Source organism: Dermacentor silvarum, chromosome 11 (assembly GCF_013339745.2).
Source record: "Dermacentor silvarum isolate Dsil-2018 chromosome 11, BIME_Dsil_1.4, whole genome shotgun sequence".
NCBI lineage: Eukaryota > Metazoa > Arthropoda > Arachnida > Ixodida > Ixodidae > Dermacentor > Dermacentor silvarum.
In genome coordinates this window covers 118,020,081-118,036,310 of record NC_051164.1, presented here as the reverse complement: position 1 = coordinate 118,036,310, position 16,230 = coordinate 118,020,081, and the positions used below count along the sequence as shown (strand labels likewise).

The window sequence follows — 16,230 nt, the reverse complement described above, 5'->3', positions numbered from 1 at the left end:
TTTTATTCATCCTGCCTGAGTGATTACCTCTTCGATAAATGTTCTAGCTACATTTCACTGAAGACCAATTTGAGCCGCGCATATTACAAGAACTTGGAAAAAAGAAAGCTGAAGCCCAACGCAGTTCCAACAATTTTCTCCCACCGACCTGTCGTGAAGCACAGGAAACCCCCTCGACAGCGGCATGAACCTCGAACTGACAGTCGTAAGTGATTGCTGCTGCTTGCTCCTTGTCCCGCCTCTAATAATTTCAGCAATAATGATCTCGGTCGCTTAACGACGCAGCCAACGACACTATGATTCTTTATGCAGAGCCTGTCGTCACCGCATGCTTGAACGCAATCTACAATGCGTCGGCAATAGGGCCCCCGCTAATCAAAATCACAATTTTAACTATCTTACTACATAACTTAACGCTATGTCGGTGTGAACTATCAAAATACCTTATCCAGAGGCGTTTCTTTTGCCTAAAAATATAGAATGCCTTCTCCTATATGTATACCGAGTATTTTTTAAGCTTCATTTACACTGACGCCTACAGAATAATCTGTAAATACCTTTCCTCAGCTTCTGTTATTGTGGGCGATGAGTGGTTGCCGGCACCGCTTCATCACACTGAAATTGCGCAACCATCCTATTCAATGCAGAAACCACAGCGCAAAAGCTACTTTGACATTGAGACAAACACATGGACGGACGATGCACTCGCCAGTAATTCATTATAAGAAGGTACGCTGAATATAATACCTGCGGTGCGCATGCGCGCACATGCAAGAAAAAACTGCCAAACACAGAGCGATTTGCCACAAGCAATACTAGATCAGATGCACAAAGTAAAGCAGCGTAACATTTGGCAGAAAAAATAACTGGGGTATAGAACTCGCCTCAAAGCTCCTTTTACATCAGTGTGTGTCGTTCATACGGCTTTAAGATGAAACCAACCTCCTCATAAACGTTGCCTTCAGCATTCTCCATGCTGTTATCACCATTTTTCAAAATTTTCTACGCCACTGGGGCGCGCAACTGGCCCAGAATCATGCGCCTCCGTCGAATTCTGCGGCCCGTCCGCGGGAGCCCAGGCGCAATAGCGTGCCGTGCGCAGCGCGCGCAGCCGTCGGGCTAGGAGAATCGAGGAGGAAAGCGCGGCAGGAGGAGAGTGTCGCTACTTTTAAATTATCAGTTTTATCTAAAGCACTTTGATCTTGAAAGTAACGACACTCTCCTCCGCGCGCGCGCTTTCCTTGGATTTATCCCCTCCCCGGGCCGACGTGGTGCGCACCGCACGCTGAACCCTCCAGTCACTCGCTGCAGCCGCATTAGAATCAATGCGCGCGCTTGTTTATTCGGCCCTTTGAAGCGTTATATGGGAATTTATCCCCTGTGAAACTGTCGTGACGAAACTACGCTTCCCATAGAACGGCGTGACAATTTGTTTGACGACGCTTCGATAAAAACAAGCGGTTTGCCTCTCCGTCGCCACTTGGGCTGTTCGTAACGCGGAGGTGTATTGAGCGCATATAATGTAAGCAACACAGAATATACACGAGAATTTGTTTCATAATCGCCGCTCTTAAAACGCTCAAAGAAGGTACCAAGAAGACACGTGATAGTTTATTTAAAGTGATTAGCCGAAAGTAGTGGGGGAGCCAAAAGCCTTTGTACCAATGTCACTGTACAAAAATACGTGGTGTGTTTGCGAAATAGGCAATATAGAACTTAACGCACGCGCCTGTATTCCGTAATGATGAAACGATGAGAAATTGTATTCTATCAGTTCTGGGACTACCCTAAGTCTCTAAAGAAAAAATGAGAGAGGAAAGAGGCTGATTGCTCACAGGGAAACTTCTAAGACTATGGCAATTGATAATCAACTTACAGCATTCAAGATGTAAACGTTTATCAGAGTTCAGGGAGATTAGGAAAAGCGCGTGGCTTGTATACGTTATGAGCATCTGCGAATAACACATACCAGATTCGTATAACTTCGTTTTCTTGCGTACGGCTATTTACTTCACGACGCCTGCCAAGATATCATTGAGCGGTTGTTAATTCACTTTACTTTCGCTTAATAAACTCAAGTTCATAAGCCTATATGCAGGAAAGAGGATAATTGTTTGGTTTAATTCAAATAGATAATCATTATTCGCGCTTTTTCGCACGATGGAAATCGCTACCAGGTTTTCATAACTGACGCCACTGAACGAAAGTTGCAGACTGGACCTGTAGGCGGTTCGAAAAAAAGTGATGATGATGGTTGATGATTATTGTGGCTTATTGGCGCAAGGGCCAGATGTGGCCAAAGAGCCACGTTAAAAAAGTGCCACGTTAACTACGAAGTATTTCAACTCGACGCTCACTCACGCGCACACACATAGACACACACACGCGCATGCACACACACGCGCATGCACACACACGCGCATGCACACACACACACACACACACACACACACACACACACACACACACACACACACACACACACACACACACACACACACACACACACACACACACACACACACACACACACACACACACAATTACAGAATAGGAGTTAGAGCTATTAACTCATAAATTACATACACTTGGAAACTAACGCACGCGCGAAAACACACACACACAAAAAAAACTGTCACGGCGCGAAGAGTCAATTAAAAGTTCAGCGACTCACTTAAAAAAAAAAAGAGAGAAAACCTATATGCACAGTTATAGGTGCTCGGTATTGAACATAACGAAAAGTCTGGCTATGCAAAGGCCATTAAGATCTCCATGCAACTTCACCTACCAATATAAGGAAAGCTGAAACAATTACCTCGCAAAGAACGACGTGCTTAGAAGGGGCGAAATCTTTTCTCCCGATGTTATGGAGCCACTGCTTCCGGCGCACGATATTCCGTTCTTTCCGGGGGATATAAAATAGTGCTAGCCCTTTCTCTGACCTGCTGCTGCATTGAAACGCGCAGCAGCAAGGCATTTACACGGAGAACGAAGCCCAGATTCTTACGGAAACACGGGAAAACTTAGGAAACGCACGTTCAGAGCGGCAGGGCTACCACCGCTTGGAAGGCGCATGGCGCATGGCGGGCGGGACTGAACTAAAAGCGCGCGAAAGAAAGTTTCGCGCCGTTTTCGTGACATCAAGGTCACCTGACAGGGTCGTACGATCGCGCGCCGCAGCCATTCAGCGTGGCAGATGCGCCGCCTCCGCGAAAGGGTGGGAGAAAAAGAGGAGTTAACAGCGCCGGCGAGGGTGTCGCGGTACAGTGTACTAGAAGGGTGCCTCTAGTTTTATCTGATTTCGACCGCCGCTCGCGTGCCCCGGCTTATTTTGCTGCCGGGTGAACATGGTAATACACAACTGTGCGCACTCGAGGGTCCTGAAGGGGGGGCTGAGGGCTCGAACGACCGACGACTGTCAGGTGTTTTTCTCGGCAGAAGTTCGCCCAATCAAGAGTTAATTCCTGACTCACAGTTCTGGTTCTTCACCGTCACTACAACGTGACATCTGCATGGTGAAGTTTCTTTGTGGTGTACGTTGCAAGCCATAAGCATAGCCCAGGCAGTGAAGACAATGTCACTGTTATCGTCCCACACATAAAAAAAGTGACAGCAGATCCACGAGGTGAACGATGATGAGTGGGCGAAGCTCCGGAGGGAATCATCGGATCTCACGCTTAAGGGGACGCTAGCACAAACGCGTTAGAAACGTGCAGTACTCTCTAGTAAGGGGGAGCGGCCACAGCGTCTTACGCAGCCATTTAAACATGCCGGAACGTGCACCGCGTTTGCCGACGCCATCACATGACTGCTGAGAGAGTATACCCCCCGTATTCATAAACGCTCCTCGACTTGAACTTGACTTGCCACCGCTTTGGGCAGCGCGTTCGAAACGCGTTGAAGGTAAGGTGGAGAGGCCACAGCGTCTTACACCAGCTTCTTACACGGGCCGTAACGCGCTAGCACAAACGCGTTAGAAACGCGCTAGAAACGCGGCCTTTCGTTAATGTTGGGTATTTATAGCCATCGTGGTGCGTTTGTCCATGTCCGCTTCGTGGCGTAGTGGGCTAACGCCGCGCGCTCGGAAGCGAGGGGTCCCTGGCTGGTTCGATTCCGCGCTACGGACACAACTTCGGAATTTTTTTCTCATTTTTCTCAGACTGGTTACACACTACTACTACTACTACAACGGGGACGGAACGGGTGCCGCTATAAGGAGCTTCGCCCCTAAAAAAGAAGATAAACGATGCAGAGGGATTTAATTTCACAGCGTGCGCAGAGCGAGGTCGATCCACCGGCGGTTCGGTATGACGCCGCTCCAGAGGGTCCCGGCGCCCATTCCGCAGAGGGCGCTGGTCATGGTCAACGAGGTGCCCTGGCTCGTCATGCCGACCAGCGTCCAGTCGGAGGAGGTGTGGTTGAGGCGGCACACCAAGGGACCGCCGCTGTCACCCTGCACATATCCATATGATGAGCGCTCGGCTGTAAATAATGGGCTTTGATCCATTCTCAAAGAAGCTCGCCATTAGTCACAAACGCCTAATTGGCATCGGTCCTTATTTGTTGCGAATCTTATCCTGACAAAACGAAGCTTTATTGTGTCTCGAATTTCTTATTTTTTTTAATAATTATAGAGTCGTCGGTGAATCAGTCAGTATAACGAGTCGGCGTATGCATGCACGCATGATGACCACCTGTACTACCACGATGCGGTCACCGGCTCTGTTCTCTACAACAACAAGCGCTGCATAAATATATCTTCACTTATAAATATACGCTGTCGAGCGCATCATTCTTTTAACAAAGAACTGATTTATTTGGCTCTTTCTCCCTCTTTAAGGCGAATGGCTCTGTTTGGCTATTTTTGCACGTTTTCGTTTTTCTCCCCATCTATCTTTCTGTTTCCCCCAGTGTAGGGTAGCGTTTGTCTTCCGGTAGGCTTCCCTACCTTTCTCGTCTCTCTTTCTTAGTTGGAACAAAATTTGAGTGTTCAGGTGGATTACCTCAGTAATCAGCTGGCTAACCAGCAAGATACACTAAATTAGTTTTTAAATTATGACATTATGGCACATGATCTAATGGCAAAACTAAAATCGAGCAGTAGTGAAATTGATGACGCCATTGCAGCGCAAATAAGCCAGATACAAGGAACGCTACCACGCAATGACCAGTGTCAACCCAAGTACACGTTATTCTGAGTCAAGTCTGCTTAGCACAAATCGTTTCGATAACATCGGCTGGGCATTGCGTCAGCGTGGCACTGAGCTTCCCACAAAAATTACTCAAACTGGGGCGCTAGTGTCGACGGGATGGCAGTGCATGATGGGAACGGTACGGTGCTTACACGTCGATTTGCCTAAGCTTCTGCTGGGTTCGTGACTTTTGTAAATTCAACATCTGGCAAGCGGAAAAATAATGGTGCAACACAGGGAGTTGTCGCGGAGGTCATGCACGGAGATCGCCGATTGCTTGCTTCTCCGGCCGCGTTGTGCGCGACAAGCGTTGGCTTTGTAAAAGCCTCCTTTTTTGTGCATTGAGGTTCCTGCACAAGGATCAGAACAACTCCGAGCTTCTTCAGATCGGGAGAACATGTATCGGCGCCCTTTTGTCGAGCGAATTGTCCAAACGGCTGCATTCGTCACAGAGCACTATTATTTTTTCTCTTGCGACCGCTTTTCTGGCTGATGCAACATGAAAGGAATCACGTGCAAGGCACAGTGCAGGTGCTCATAACCCCGCCCTCCTTGTGCGTCTCGAAATAATTTGATTGCAAAAACCCAATAAGCCCCTGGTGTTTACCGAACGGAACGAGCAGACGAGTGTTCGTTTGTCTTCTGCAACCGAAACGCTGAGTAGACAATCAGGAACACTGCATGATCGATGGTTGGAAACGTGCCAGCTTAGACGGAGTTGCTGATGTACCCGAACAGTTTGTATCATACATTTTTTGCAGATTACAATAACTTAATTCTATTGTGTTTTGAGAGCGTTCTGGCTTATAAATGCGGAAAGTTTTGCAGAACATATTTACATTTCGTGCGCTAAGGCACACCGGTTGATCGCAGCGCCTTTATGGTGGCGTCATCGCAGAAGCGTTCCCGGTTCTCCCACAGTTTCGCTATGCAGACGACACACTGCTCCATTCCAGTATACTATATACCGAAGAGCTTGCGCGCTGACTTTTGGGAAACTGTTAGCTGGAACGCCAATGTCAGCATATACTTTAATTAAGGCCAGATCTATATCGCGGAAGTGGTGTTATAGTCTTACGATTTCTCCTAAGTGAGCATATGACTTCACTATTACTCTGCTTCACTCAATTGCAACATGTGCCACAAAGTGAACAATGAAAGAGAAGAGACTTGTGGGCTAACTGCATAACTTGAGGTGAAGCGCAGGCAGGACGACGGAAGCGCAGCTGGCTACCCCTTGCAACTCCTGACGGACAGCGTGTGAATAAAATGCCACGATTACGCTGCCCAGCCGAGCGGAGGCAAAAAAAGAAGTGGTTGTCATGCCGGCCAAACTAGCCCTAATCTGAAGAAAATTGGGAAACGTGTGGCGCTGACTTCGTTTTCTCCGCCCCTTTGAAACTGTGCTGGTTTGTGCGCGAAAGTAAACAATACTACACAGAAGTGTCATGGTTGCACTAAAAAACACCGATAATAGTTTGTACCATGCATGCATGGAAGGAGTGGTTTACTGTATCCCTTTGTCTAGCGGGAAGGAATATATAGGTCAGACGGGAAGATGCCTCAACGGTCGCTTACCGGAGCACTCTGACAATGTTGGTAATCCGGCAAAGACCGGTCATCTAGCCGCACAGTGCATGTGCTGTGGCTGCAACCTTTTTTGACGGATCAAAAGTGATATTCGAAAATACGGATCAAGTGACTAAGGAGATTGTCGAGGCGTTCGAAATGAACAGAAGCAATAATTCTGTAAGCAGCCCATCTGTTTCACTGTCGAAAGAAATATTGTTCCTACCGCGGTAGTGGCCTGTGATGGATGACTATGCCGAAAAGTAATCTATGTTGCAACGGTGGCTTTGTTCACCCGTTTTCTTCCTGTTGTACTATGGTATATATGTGTTAACCATGTGCACTAAACAATAAGTTGTTAGTCTTCGTCTCTTTCTGTCGCCCTGCGTGCTCTTTCGCGCTTTAACCTTAAAGAAAGGAAATTTAATTAGTGACTTCTTATGATTAACTGCCTTTTCTCACGCAGGTAATTTCCGCATCTTCCATAAATGCACCTGAACAAGCGGTATATAGCGTAAGTGCTTTAGCTTAAGAGGAAGCTTTAGCTGGACCCAACTCCGATGCCACCTATATTCAAATACATGTAAAACGCAAGAAGGCGTTTATGAGCAGAAATGCTTTAATTTTTTTTTGCACTTGCAAAAGAGAAACGTAAATTATAGTGACAGTAGCAAGCATAATATTGATTTAAGGCCTGCGATTTAAAAAACAAAACTGCTGATAGTCAGTGAGCTTGAAAAAAATTAATAAAAGCACGAAATTTACAAGTCCGCTACTCTGTAGCAGCAAAAAAAGGTGTTCCATTTCGGTAAACTGCATCCGTTAGAGCGGAAAATTTTGGTACATTAATTTACCACTTAAGTGAAATTGATACAATATTTATCAGGGTGTTGCAAAAGTCCTATTTTACAATCAGTGGTATATTTCATATCGGCATATAATGCATCAATTTTGTATGTTGTACTATAAAGAGCAGTTTACAGGATTCTGATATTGTTTTTCATTGCTGAGTTACAGAGTTGTTAACTTGACAGTTAAGCTTTTTTTTCTAACTTTGTGATTTTCAACAATTTTCATTAAAATATTTACGACATAAATCAAATATCTGCTTCATACTGTCACTAGATTTTAACTTCTCCTTTTAAATGCAATAAACCTCATCAAATTTGGTGCAGTGGTTGCCAAGAAAAAACTACAGAACCATTAGAAAAAAATGTCACAGTTTCGCCCTAAGGGCGAAGCAATGAATGCGATAGCAACACAGCAATGTCATACGAAGTAAGGTGAGCGGCTTTGGTAGCAATATGAATTGTAGTAAACATGAGCTGATTAAGTAAGCAGGTGTGCTGCGGCGTAAGTAGACCGACATGAAGAGAGACTCGATGACCACGAGAAGGCGCGTGTGAAACGGTGGTGTTGATGAGAAGCGCTTACCGTGGGCAGCGCGTGCGAAGGGACACACCTGTAGTGCTGCACTGCCGATCTGGGCAGCATTGCATGTGTAGCGTGCGTTGGAAAATGTGGCCCGACTATTACTAACTGAATGAACAAGCGTGGTGTGAGCGCGCACAAACATGAATAGATCACACTGTATGACTGCAGCCAACGACTGTCAAAACGCGGGCAGCGAGCGTATGTACGTGCGGTCTATCGCTTCAACGGAAACTGAGCGGCGAATGCACGGCGCATAAAGGTCAGAGCCGTGTGGAGATAAGAGACGGTGCGGTCGAACGAACGACGAGCGCGGTTGTTGGCAGCGTAGAAGTGCGCCCCCCCCCCCCCCCCCGCTCCCTCCGGCGCTGGTTTCCCGCTTCCTTGCTTGCGCGTGGGAGAGATAAGAGACTGTGCGGACGAGCGACGAGCGCGGTTGTTGGCAGAGAAGTGCCCCCCCCCCCCCCCCTGCTCCCTCCGGCGCTGGCTTTCCGCTTCCTTGCTTGCGCGTGGGAGATTGAGTGCGTTCGCTCTCCGTGATAGCGCGCGTCCCCGCACGCTTCCGCTGGGGCATACGGCGCGCGGCGAAGATTTTATCTATACGGAACCTCACGGCGACGGCGACGGCAGAAATCCGGTTGAAGTGTCCATATAATTGCTATCGCAATAAAATACAGAAACAGCGCGACACAGGACAAGTAAGGAGCATAGGACAGGACCCTGACTAACAACCAAATGCTTTTATTTCCAGAAGCGGCATATAAAGTCAGCGCCCTGTCCTGTGCTCCTTACTTGTCCTGTGTGCCGCTGTTTCTGTATTTTTCTAATGATGAACTAACCAGCCCCTTTGAACACGCTGTTAAAGAAAGAACTATTTCTCCGTTGCCATATGTATTTAGATAGGAGCCGCAAGTCGAGCGAGTCCCAAAGTGACCACTTCAATTCAGGCAAATCCCAACCAGTAACTGTAATTACGGTGGAGCGCTCACGTGACAGGGCCCGGCGTCGTCGGACTCGTCGACGGCACACACCATGGCACTCCGGTCCAGGCTTGGCTGAATGCTGAGGATGCCGGCGCACGCATCGTCGAAGTCGCGCACCACGAGACGGGCCTGCTTCAGCACGAACGAGTGGCCGCTTCCTGCGGTCGGAGAAATCAAACACAGCGCGATACCACTGACTGAGGCACGTGATTCAGGCCACGAAGCAAGACCAGTTAATTACAGGCACCGAGTGCTGATTAGAGAATTAATAACGAGCACGTAGACTGAGCCGCAGTGTTGCACTGCAGTGTCGACCATGCTGCTGAAATGTCTCACGGCGGCTTGTCAAGCCAAACGGGCATAGACAAACACTCTCCGGCATGCTCGTTTAATTAGCCGCGATACTGGCTGTGTGCGCCAGAACTAGCGCCAGGCTTTGCTTTGGTATATTTTATATCACTATGGGTCAAGCATTTGATGCTTATTAAGCTGAATTTTCTTCCTCAAGCTGCCAAAGCTATTACGAGTTATTCGGAACTGGGACTTGGTTTTTTAAGGAGACCATACACACTCTTGTGTTGATGAAGCTTGTTCATGTTATACTTCTTTTTTAACAGCGACGCTGTTCTAACTAACCGTAAAAAGTGGCGCCTGCTGTCGCAAAACCTCGCAGAGCTATGACGTCACTGCGTTGCCTAGCAACCACCTCGCGAAGCGGCGTGTGTCTCGTTTCCTCTCCGTGCCATGCACAGGTTGCCTTGACATGGGACGTTAAGGAGAGGGAAGGAGAGCATGACAAAATGAGAGCGACATAGAGAGAGAAACAAGTTGTAGCAGCACCAACGAGGCAACGCGCAGAGCTGCTGCCGACGCCGCCCGCGTTGCCTAGCCGCGCATGCGCCGAAGCAGTAGCGATGACGTCACCTCGCGTTGCCTAGTAACCGCCGGCACAGGTGCGCGCTCGCTTCGCCCGACACAGACACGGCTCCTGCCTGCCTGCATTTGTGGCATGCCAGGAACGCTGTCGCTCATAGGCACCGACGCGTCCAGCGCTAGTCACGCGAAATGTCGCTAAAGGGAAGGTACCTCCGAAAATGATCGCTCGAGAATACTGTCACATGCGTAGTTGAGTTAAACCAAGTTAAGACATAGCAGCAACCAAGTTAATACCTAGCAGTAGCAGCCAGTAAGACTTGAGAATTGACACTATCGCTGTGCCTAAGCTTTGCACGACCGAGTGCAAACTTGCCCGCTTTCTTTTTCTTTTTGTTGAAGTCTGAATTGTGAAAGTGAATGACAAGTATGGGGATGTGTACGGAAAATCTCAATCTTGTATTTTTGTTTGTGTGTGTGTGTGTGTGTGTGTTACTGCAGAACCTGAAGTAAAATTTGAAGCATGCTTACCAAATATGCGGTGAACTTCTTTTCAAAGAAGTTTTTATTATAACATTACGACGATATGAAGGCACGATTTATGAATGTATAGTATTATTTTGTACGAAAGTAGTAGCGATATTAAGGCGAGAGCCTTATATGTCTCGTTAGTCAGTCGACCTTGAGCGAAAAGCGTCGGCGACACGAAAGGTGCAAAAAGCTACGAACCCTCGACCTTTGGTGGGAGTGGAACCCACCAGCTTCGGTAGTAATCAAGGCGAAGTTAATTACGGCACAGGTAATTAAGATAGTTAATTAAAACACTCGAACCCACGGCGTTTGGTGTTAATAAAGGCGAAGATAATTAAGACACAGTTAATTAAGAAAAATAGCGTAGCTTGCACTGAAGACGCAATGCTAAAGAGACAGCGGAGCTGATGGGCACCTAGCTAGTCCTGGCTTTTGGGCTAGGTTGAGCACTACCAAGTCATCCCCAGCATTTTCAGGAATTTATCGCTAAGCCTCTTCTTGGGAGTACGAACTATCTTTGGCCGTCCCATTGCTTCTACTGATCGAGCTCCGCCGCGCACAGGCTTACATAGCTGCTGCCTCAAGGTCAGCGCATGCGCAGATCCAGTCATTAGAGAGTTTTAGTTCCACGTACGCAGAAGCTTTGCGCACGCAAACTTCAGACTTCTACGTGCGCTACGCGCCGCATGCTTGGTACGCTTATAGTTTCGCGTACGCAACCGTCTGTAGGTTGAAGCCTCGCAAACGTATTGACCCTTTTCGCGGAGCAGTTTCTTTTAGAGAAACGAGATGGCGCTCACGGCGGCGCGCCATACCTCTCCTCAGCGACCGCGCACGAATACGAAACCATTACCGCTTCTACCTTGCTTCCGTGCGATCAGCTGTCGGAAATGCAACTGAGTTTTCGCTAACACGTACACTGTGCTCAAATCATGCTAGATTGAATCATGTGGATTGAAGACGTGAGCAGTAGTTGGCTGCAAAAAAATGTCACAGTTTCGCCCTAAGGGCGAAGCAATGAATGCGATAGCAACACAGCAATGTCATACGAAGTAAGGTGAGCGGCTTTGGTAGCAATATGAATTGTAGTAAACATGAGCTGATTAAGTAAGGAGGTGTGCTGCGGCGTAAGTAGACCGACATGACGAGAGACTCGATGACCACGAGAAGGCGCGTGTGAAACGGTGGTGTTGATGAGAAGCGCTTCCCGTGGGCAGCGCGTGCGAAGGGACACATCTGTAGCGCTGCACTGCCGATCCGGGCAGCATTGCATGTGTAGCGTGCGTTGGAAAATGTGGCCCGACTATTACAAGCGTGGTGTGAGCGCGCACAAACGAACATGAATAGATCACACTGAATGACTGCAGGCAACGACCGTCAAAACTCTGGCAGCAAGCGGATACGCCGCAGCGGCGAAGGTACGTGCGGTCTATCGCTTCAACGGAAACTGAGCGGCGAATGCACGGCGCATAAAGGTCAGAGCCGTGTGGAGATAAGAGACAGTGCGGCCGGCGAGCGACGAGCGCGGTTGTTGGCAGCGTAGAAGTGTGCCCCCCCCCCCCCCCCCCCCCGCTCCCTCCGGCGCTGGCTTACCGCTTCCTTGCTTGCGCGTGGGAGAGATAAGAGACTGCGGACGAGCGACGAGCGCGGTTGTTGGCAGAGAAGTGCCCCCCCCCCCCCCCCTGCTCCCTCCGGCGCTGGCTTTCCGCTTCCTTGCTTGCGCGTGGGAGATTGAGTGCGTTCGCTCTCCGTGATAGCGCGCGTCCCCGCACGCTTCCGCTGGGGCATACGGCGCGCGGCGAAGATTTTATCTATACGGAACCTCACGGCGACGGCGACGCCGACGGCAGAAATCCGGTTGAAGTGTCCATATAATTGCTATCGCAATAATAATGACTGGCATGTTAAGGAATAGAATGAATCTGTGTGGACAAGTTCGCGGACCGCTGCTGCAACTGTCCGAAAGTGTTACCGGCACTTCGTGATGTACGGCTTTCCTCGAGGATACAGAAATTTGCTCATCCGCCAGCCTTGTATCGCTAACCTTCAAAAGAAAGGGCGTCATCCCCAGAATTTCGGCAAGAGTAAGTACCACTCGTTAAACAATGACAAAGGGAGTAGCGCCGCTTCCTGTCATAGTAACTTTCGCGCACGTTATCTATAGACATCTATCCCAAATGGCAGGAAAACTTACGCCCACTCTACCGCCGACGTATCAAGAATAAGTGAATGGGCGCACACTTGAATATATGCGCACTGTATACGCACAATAAATGACAAACTACACCTATGGCGCACGAATGGTCGAAGCTGAATGTTTCGTGACGGTCCACAAGAGTAAGCAACTTACTAGCTGTAATATATATTTGCTACAAGGTATTACAATGCACAAAATAGCTACGTTTCAAGCCTTGTGCGCAGCAAGAACAAATCTATCGGAACTGAGCACACCCGCGAGCGCTTAGGCAGAAAATAATGATATAGTGGCCGCACCGAGGAACTTCACTGAGTCAAACTGACAAGCCACTGCTTCAAAATATTTGCCGAATAAAGACAAAGATCAAAACACACTAATCCTGACTGAATTCAGAATCGGAAAGCTTGAATAGCTTGGAATACATATTTAGCCACGCTTTTAGAACAAGCACCATATACGCTGCTTGCGCCGTTTGGACATAGCTTAATAAGCTCCGAAAGCGCTTTTGCATGTTCTCTGAAGCTGTGATCAAAGCTTCGTGTCGTCCACCTAGTCACCGTCGACGATATCTCCGAAAACAGAGGTTTTCTAAGCCGCGCCGGCGTCATACACTTCCATTGTAAACAAGGAGGCGACGGAGGCAGTTGAGGCAAGCAATGGACGCGTCACCACGTGATGAAACATGGCAGCGCCCACGGGATTGCCGCGAAAAGGGTCAATACGCCGTTGCTTTCGTATGTCTACTGGCGCCCTCTGCCTGCAGACATGAACGCCACAGCAGCCAAGTTCGTTCGGCACGAGCCGGAATCGTAGCCAACGCGCCATTCTCGCACACTCGCACCTCGCGAACTGCGTGTCCGTGCTAGCTTGTGCTGCGTTCTCTGCCTGGTTAAGGTCCCTGTATGGAACATACAGGGACCTTATGCCTGGTAGCTCGCAGAGCCCGTCACGTACGCGGGGCGCGCGCAACGCAAGGGCGCAGATTTCACGTCCGTAGGTGAGACGCGACGCGGCTCCCTACGTTCGGCGCCTGCGCATTTCGATCCCGCAAGACCTTCGCATACGTAGCGCTTCTGCGTACGTGAAACTAAAATTGTCTATTATCACGGCGCATGCGCAGATCTCCGCGCGGCGGCGGAAACCGGTTGCGTGCAGTGTCTCCGAGCTGCTGCCGACGCTGTTACGTTCGGCGACTAGCGGGGGCGGCGATCTTGGAGTATCTCCTGTTTGCCTGTGACGAATCGCTTCGGGAGGCTGAAAAACGTCCCACGGGAAAGAGCAACGACGACACCATGCCTAGACGCCTTTCATAGAATACGCGGTTACTAGCTGCCACCCGGACGCCGACCACGACGCTGGGAGTAAGAAACTCTCGGAAAAGTGCCGCTTTACGACGCTTTCTCACGGCCGCTCGACAGACCCGTTGGCCGCCAAGGTCGTTCTCCAAACAAACCCGTCGATGGCTGGCCCTTCCAGGGAACCCAGACGCGCCAGTTCAAGTCAGGCGCGACGAAGCCGCCTGTCTACGAGTGTCTCTTCCATCTGTGGGGGAGTGAGCAGCGTGTGTCCGAGGGCACTTCTCCGAATGTGTTCGGGAAACGAAGGCGCCGGGGGATTATGCGCACCCTCGCCCTCAAGGCGGACCCTTCGGTGACTCTCGACGCTCCGATTGGCGCTCCGATCCAGTCATGTTAGATTGATGAGACGTAACGTTCTCCCACTTCTCATGTAGATAATGTAAATAAACCCAGTACTCTTCGTTCTCGATGAGGACCTCCCTTCAACAACGTCTTCAGCGTGGATGATGCGGACGACGGCTAGGGCCTTCGGATATGCCTGACTCCAACTCTTACAACTGGTGGTGCCCGTCCCCAACTCCTACAACGCTGCCCGCGTTTCCCCGGCGCGAACGCAGGAAACGCGAACGCTGTCTACGCATGCGCAGTACACAGGCGGTAGGTTGCGCCAGGTGTTCTAGCAGCTGGGGCGTCGCTAGTTGCCATGGCTACGGCGCGGCTGGCTTTCTGTGAAACACCATACTTTTTACGGCTAGCTTAAACAGCTTCGCTGTTAATATAATTAATTAAGGTACTCGAACCCACAACCTTGGGTGGGAGTCAAAACCTCGACCTTTGAATTAAGAGGGATGACTAAGCGAAGTACACTAAGCGAATTAATGAGGATGAGTAAGCGAATTAAGAGGATGACTAAGCGAATTAAGAGGAAGCGTAAGCGAGTTAAGAGGGATGACTAAGCGACGCAGACTAAGCGAATTAAGGGGGGATGTGTACGTCATGTGTCCGTCTTCAAAGGGACACTAAATAGAAACAGGAAGTTCAGCTGGAATAAAAGAGGGACCTTCAGGAATGCATGCAGTTTTTGTTGGGTGCAAAAATATGAGTTATTAGCGGAGAAATTCGTAAACGAAGACCAAATATCTCTTTCTCAATTTCTCTCACCCCAGATTTGGCGCTGAAGCAATGTCGTCACAGATTTCATTGCTCTCAGCGAATCAGAATGCGCCATGATACGTCACCGCTTGCGTAAACGGCCGAGGCGCTGGATGCATCATGGCTGCATGCATGGTCGCTGCGTTTGCGTTCGCCGCGATGGATACCGTTGCTGCCACTGAACCTTGCAACGAAGAGCTCGCCAGGGAAGCAGGACTTCATTTCAGCGATATTCAGTGAAACGGAGCGCGAAATGATCCTCCGTGCTCGAGCGGTAGGTGTTTCCGCGTTCCGCGTGCGATGGCGGTGAGCCGCCGGCCGCGCCGGCGGAAAGCAGAGCTTCGTTTTCGTCGACGGAAGGCGAAGCGCCCGGTCCGCCAGGCGACGATGTTCCCGACAGAACAAGCGTAGACAGTTGCGCACGTACTCGGTATGGTTATTTCGTGGCTTTATTTAATGACATTCAGCATTCACCGAGCCGCCAGTTTGCTGCTGCAGGGGCACCGGTAGGGGGTTTGATGAAGGCCGCATTGAGGGAACAGCTGCTCGAGAGAGGACTGGCCTCTGGGGCACGCCAAGATACTTTCCGAGGGCAGGATTATACACATAATCCGAGGGCGAGAAATGCAGAGAGCACGCCATAGGTTTCTCTGGCTCTTTTGCCGTTTTATCATCAGCAGAGCACTGAGCCATTGCGAACGCCGGGGCGCCGGGGCTCACCGCGCGACACCACATGAAAGGACACAATCGAGTCAACACTGCCGCTGCCCCTGAGCAAGCACCTTGGGCCATTTATACATCCCTTAACACTACACACACGAGGCATTTTCTGGCTGTTTCCCGCGAAGTCAACGTTTTTCGAGCCACGCAACACGCAACCAAACACCGTAGAGCAGAACAGGCGCGCGCGACGATGCATTGACCAAAAAATGTCACAGTTTCGCCCTAAGGGTGAAGCAATGAATGCGATAGCAACACAGCAATGTCATACGAAGTAAGGTGAC

General features: G+C 49.5%; 1 protein-coding gene across 4 annotated transcripts in view; it reads right to left on the bottom strand.

Annotated features, from left to right (window-relative positions):
• Positions 1-4,233: 4,233 nt before the first annotated feature.
• LOC119433928 (suppressor of tumorigenicity 14 protein homolog) overlaps positions 4,234-16,230 on the bottom strand; it is a 261,357-nt gene continuing 249,360 nt past the window's right edge. For all 4 annotated transcript variants that reach the window (XM_049659322.1, XM_049659321.1, XM_049659323.1 and 1 more), the window contains 2 exons: positions 9,182-9,333; positions 4,234-4,453 (listed from right to left, as the gene is read on the bottom strand). In XM_049659322.1, the coding sequence (XP_049515279.1) occupies positions 4,265-4,453; positions 9,182-9,333 (341 nt within the window). In that variant the 3' untranslated portion in view covers positions 4,234-4,264. The remainder of the gene's footprint in view (positions 4,454-9,181; positions 9,334-16,230) is intronic.